The 5,342-nt window shown below is 46.6% G+C and overlaps 1 protein-coding gene across 2 annotated transcripts; it reads right to left on the bottom strand.

The window, feature by feature from the left end:
- Positions 1-2,901: 2,901 nt before the first annotated feature.
- On the bottom strand, positions 2,902-5,103 carry TCEAL8 (transcription elongation factor A like 8). Of its 2 annotated transcripts, XM_028095975.2 has the most exons (3): positions 5,001-5,103; positions 4,506-4,579; positions 2,902-3,891 (listed from the first exon to the last, which is right to left on the bottom strand). In XM_028095975.2, exon 3 carries the CDS (start codon positions 3,849-3,851, stop codon positions 3,498-3,500), a length of 354 nt encoding a protein of 117 aa, XP_027951776.2. In that variant the 5' UTR covers positions 3,852-3,891; positions 4,506-4,579; positions 5,001-5,103; the 3' UTR covers positions 2,902-3,497. The 2 variants fall into 2 exon arrangements, with proteins under 2 accessions (XP_027951776.2, XP_087884820.1); XM_088028694.1 differs by lacking the exon at positions 4,506-4,579.
- Between the last annotated feature and the right edge of the window lie 239 nt (positions 5,104-5,342).

The raw sequence follows: 5,342 nt of genomic DNA, 5'->3' as shown, positions 1-5,342 counted from the left end.
TTTATGCAACGTTACATGTCATAAGGGGAAGAGCCGAGATTGGAACCCAAGTTTTTCTGGTTCTAAGGCTGTACACTTAACCACTTTGCCTTCCTAAACCCAAGAAGTTGAATTTTATCTTCACCTTATTGCCCAACCAATTTTTAGGATATCAAAAAAAAGTGGTAATAATTCCTATATTTAGGTAATAAGACCTATCTTTAGGTAATAACACCTAAAGAGCAAGGGTCACAATTGCTTCCTCCACCATTAGTGCTTTCAAAAACATCTTACCAATTCACACCTTGACTGAGCTGGCCTGCAAGTTTGAGGCCGGGTCTGCAGTGCAGGGGTGTTGTTCATACAGAAGGTGATGCCCCCTTTCTCCTAAACTGTAGGACCACATGCTTTTGCAAGCTTCCTTTACTCAGGGTTTCCTATATCTCTGACCCTGGGCTCATGCAGACATCAGAACTACGACACCAAGCACACACAGAGCTAAAGGTACCAACAGAGGCCCTTCTGGGAGTCTGAGCAAGGTAGGTGGGAGAGGAATGAGGGAGGTCTTGTCTGAGATCTGTCCTCATTTTCACTTCAATTGTTTTGGGAGTTCCTTCACTGGACTCTGAGAGAAGGGTCAGTCTCTTTTGCTTTATCTCCAAGTTACCTGGTCAGACCCAGTTCATACAATTGCTTAGCCGAAGACTATCATGACCCATGTTTCCAGTTAGGAATCTTTGGGGCTTTATCTCTTCCCTCACACAAAGTTCCCCAAAAGAGAAAGGGAGAAGAAAGGAAAGGCAAAGTGCTCTGACCTGCAACGAGGACAGTTTTAGTCTTCCAACTATGTTCAGGACAGGCCATTCATCAGGTTAGGAGAGTCTGTGCCTGCTGCAGGCTGGAGCAGGGAAACCATAGTCAGACCCACCCTGAGGAGCAGTGTGGCTTAAGTGAGCCCTTCCACAGCCTAACTGAGTACCAGCCCTCTGAGCACCAGAAGAATGGATTCATCCTGTTTTGTCAAACTGGTACAGTTAGTCCCTGGAATTTCAGCTCACTCCAACCAGAGTCCAGCCCAATTGGCACCCATCAGGCTGTTGCAACCTTGAAGAATGATCTGAAGACATGAAGATCCCCCAAAATGACATCACACAATGGAAAAAATGAAAACAAAGCCAAAGGGCATAGGACTGGCTCACCATTTTGTGTGATCACAAAAAGAGAACTTGAATACATTTTACTCATATTGTGGAAGGAGTGAATGCATGGCCAAACATGGTGTTGTCAAGAAAAGTGCATCTAATATTACATTCCCTCATCTTTTTATCTTGTATTTCTTTATTAAAGGAAATCTTTCAAATGCTATGTATAAATCTGTCAGTCTTTTCATAGTTAAAAAGATAAAACACGGTTATAGGCCTTCTGAATTTCAGTAAACATTCACCAATATTGTCTTCTAATTAAAGTTCATATTTGTAATAATGGAAAGCATACTGTATATACCAGTCATCCTCATGCTGCAATGTGCATCATAATCACCTAGAAGAGCTTGCTGTTACTTCTATAACCCACCTCCAGTCGGCAAATCCTAGGGTGGGCCCCAGAAATCAGTATTTTATTTTTTTTTAGATTTTGTCAGAGAGAGAGAGAGAGTACAAGCAGCAAGGGGCGGGGGGAGAAGCAGGCTCCCACTGAGCAAGGAGCCCGATGTGGGACTTGATCCCAGGACCCCGGAATCATGACCTGAGCTGAAGGCAGACACTTAACAGACTGAGCCACCCAGGCATTCCCAGAAATCAGTATTTTAAAGATGCTCCCCAAGGTGGTTCTAATGCAGGTGATGATGCAAGACTTTGATGAAACATTTGGAGAGCAATCTATTTCATGCATTCTTTTTGGAAATGCTTGCCATAATGTTAGAGAAATAAAAAACTTGTGGAAGACTATTGAGTCAACAGCAAAATGTGGATAACACCAGCTCCTTAGTAATAATTAAATCAAGAAACCAATTAAATATTAAAACAGGTCTCAGTTAAACACAAGTACGTAGGAGTATCAGGAGGCAAAGTTTTTGTTCTATAGGGGAAATAAATACAATTCCTAACATTTACATAATAGCCTTTCTTCTAGATTTATAGTTCTTAGTGCCTTTGCAAGTTTTTTTTTTTTCTTTCATGTTTTAACTTGGGATGGGATAGGGTGAAGGGGACTATTCCCTTAGATCTGTTATCCTGTCTTATTGTGTGCAACTTATGGATATGCAGTTTTCTGAACCAGTAGGGCAGGCCTGCCAGGAACCTTCATGGACCGATTATCTCACCAGAGAAGGAAGACAAAACCTTAGTCCTTAGACCTAAGGCAACCGCTTTTTTTTTTTTTTAATTCAAACTTGTACCTTGGTCCAACTCCCAAAATGGCCTCATCATGTCTGACTCCTATTTAGAGGGGTCCTGGGATTAGAAACAGAAGGGGCTGTTTTGCTAAGAACCCTGAAAGGCAGCATGGCCCAAGCCGTCTCACCTGTGTGAAGGGTCACTATGAAGCAGGGAGGCTTCAGAAGACAGAGTAGGGGTTCGACCCACTGGGGAGTCCAGGAAAGTGAGTGGGTTTTGGCACCCGAGGACTCCGGTGCACCAGGAGCAGCGAGGGACAGCAGAGAGCAAAGGGCAGAACCCAAGGGAGGAGGATCGTGGGGCTCTACAGCAGTTGACTGGCATGAAGCCCCCAGGGCCCTGCCTCCTAATGGACTTGTTCCTGAGCACAGGGAAGTCATGTCAGGGCCCTCCCTCCAATAACTGATGCTCTGTGGTGGGTTGGGGTTCTGTATGCACAAAGGGTAACCAAAGGAGTCACCTTTCTTCCTAACAGCAGCCCTGCGAGGCAAAAGTTTTCCCCGTGAAAAAGACGGAGTCTTAAGCAAGTATATCTGTAATAATTGCCAGTTTTATTCCTCTGGCTAAGAGATCCAGAGGTAACGAGGTTTACATTTTTTTTAATAGTTCTTCCATCAAGAGTTTAGGTGCCCCCATTGCCCTTAGAAGCTGGTTGCAAATTATTTAACTCTTACTTATAAAACTTTAATTCTTTGTGTGTGTGTGACATGTGTTCATGAAAAAATACATATAAGCAAAAGGAAAAAAGCTAACGCCACACAGAAATAAGCAGTTACGTTTCTGATATATGTATGTATACACACACGCACACACGCACACACAAATTTGGGATTTAATCCTACATATATGAGCTGATACTAAATATATCGCTTTGTAACCTGTTATGTTTTACTTCACAATATATAATGAATATATTTTCATGCAAATGTGTGAAACTTTCCAATTGAAAAACAGACCTGGAGAATGGGTCAAAATACAAAATCCAGTGAGATGCTGATAACAAGGAAACTACCTAAAACAAAATTCCACCAGATGATTAAAGTAAAACGAAGGTCAAAGATACATCAGAAAACGCTAACAGAAAGAAAGCAGGGGCCAGATTTTAGTATCAGACAAAAAAAGAATTCAAGGCCTAAAGCACACAGGGTAAGGACGGCTGCGTGAATGTCTTTGCTTCCAATGCATCATCACAAACTTGTTTCTTACTCTTCTTATCTCTTCCCTAAGCCTTTCCAACTCATCTACTCCTCTTATCATTTCTTCAGGGTCCAAATGCCTCACAGGAGTGTCCTCTTTAAACCCCTGGCCAGGCTGGGTCAGCCCTCCTCCAAGATTTCCTTCTGCTTCCTGGCTTACACCTTCTTCGGAAGGTTGAGGATTTCCTTCCGCCTCCTGTGGTACATCTTCCGAAGGGCGGTCGGCCTCGGTCTTTGGCATGTTCTGTGGCTTTCCTTCATTTTCTTCACAAGACTTTTGCATGTTGAGTATTTTTCTGTTATTTCTTTTGAATAAATTAATCCTGGAAAACAAGGAAACAAAACAACTAGATGCCAGACAGACAGGCAGCCAAAGTATGGGTTCCCAGAGAGATTTGCCTCTTCTCATTCAGATCCCTAATTGTCAAAGTTTTCCAACTAGAGAAGGCTAGGTCCTCAGGCTCCGAACTCCCCTGACTCCACCCCTTCCTCCACCTCCCTTCCCTCCCCCTCTCGCTCCAGCTCCATCTTCCCTCCTCCCGCTCCAGCCCACCATTTCCCAGCAGGCCCTGCTTACAGGCCTCTCCTAGCCCAGAAACGGGAGCAGCGCGGAAGCAATTAATCCCCTCCTTAGACGCTGGTCTCCAATATTCCCGCCCTCTCGGGCTTTCCCAGGCAGTCCCAGCCTCCCGCCACTCACCTGAGATCTGCTGGTGCAGTCTCTAGCCTCCCCTCCCCCTTCCACGTCTCTCCAGCCTCCCCCGCCCCCGCCCCATTTCCGCTGCAGGCTCTGCAAAGGCCTCCAGCGCTTAATCCGGATGGGGAGAGGCTGTGGCGACCCCAGGATGTGCTTTGGTGTCATCCACGCACTCCCACTCCCACCCGCACCCCCACCCCCACCCGAAGGTACCTGAGGCGATTGCACCCTTACACTGACCTGCAGGGATCCAGGGGATTTTCCTGCCTCCTTCCCTCACTCGATTTGTGTCGCGCCCAAAAGACCAAAGAGTCCTGCAGACCGACAGGAGTGCTTGCTGAGCGAGCAGGCCAGTACCTGAATCACCGGTCCCTTTCACGATTCTAGGCCTTGTTCGTCTGAAGTTGTCCCACGTCCTCATCCTTTCCTTCCTTTTAAGGCAACCCCGCCCTCCCCCCCCCCCCGCGCCGTGCCCACCGGTTCCCTGCAAGCAGGGAGTGGGAGACGCCAAGTTATTTCCCAAATTGTCTCTCTCTCGCTCTCTCTAGGGACCCTCAATTGGCTACCCTTCTCCGTCTCCACCCCGGCCCCCACCAAACAGCCCCAAATTTCCTGCACAAAAATGGGAGTTTGGCGGGCTCTAATGTTGGGAAAACAGTGGTGACCCCGCCTGGCTACTGCTCTCTGGCTCCTAGACCCGAGGGTCCCCAAGGCAGCGCCCGCTTTTACACTGACCTGAAGAGATCCGAAGCACTTTTCTCCTTCTCCAGCAATACGGAGCTGCTACAGGGAAACAGGCCCTGGACTATAAGGACTTCTGCACACGTCGACTCCTGGTCACGTGAGGGTCGCGTCATCAATGAGCTCCAGTCTTCAGTGACCCCTCCCATTTAACACTGCAGCCCGCCCCCTGCATTCCCTCCACTTGATACTGTCAATCTTTTTTCGTATTTGCCAATCAGAGACAATAGAACTGGTATCTTCTCCCTGCAGTTGCAATTCGCCTTTCTTGGATTGCCAGGGAGGATCAGCCTTTAGGGGTTAATCGACCATTTCTCCTTCGTTGGGGAATTATCT

The sequence above is a fragment of the Eumetopias jubatus genome, unplaced genomic scaffold (assembly GCF_037043125.1).
Source record: "Eumetopias jubatus isolate StellerSeaLion01/CBP00866 unplaced genomic scaffold, mEumJub1_p1.0 scaffold_11, whole genome shotgun sequence".
Lineage (NCBI taxonomy): Eukaryota > Metazoa > Chordata > Mammalia > Carnivora > Otariidae > Eumetopias > Eumetopias jubatus.
This window is presented reverse-complemented; position numbering and strand designations above follow the sequence as displayed.

Bases quoted from the DNA above. Each gene is read 5' to 3' on its own strand.
- TCEAL8 (XM_028095975.2), bottom strand. From the start codon at position 3,851: ATGCAAAAGTCTTGTGAAGAAAATGAAGGAAAGCCACAGAACATGCCA.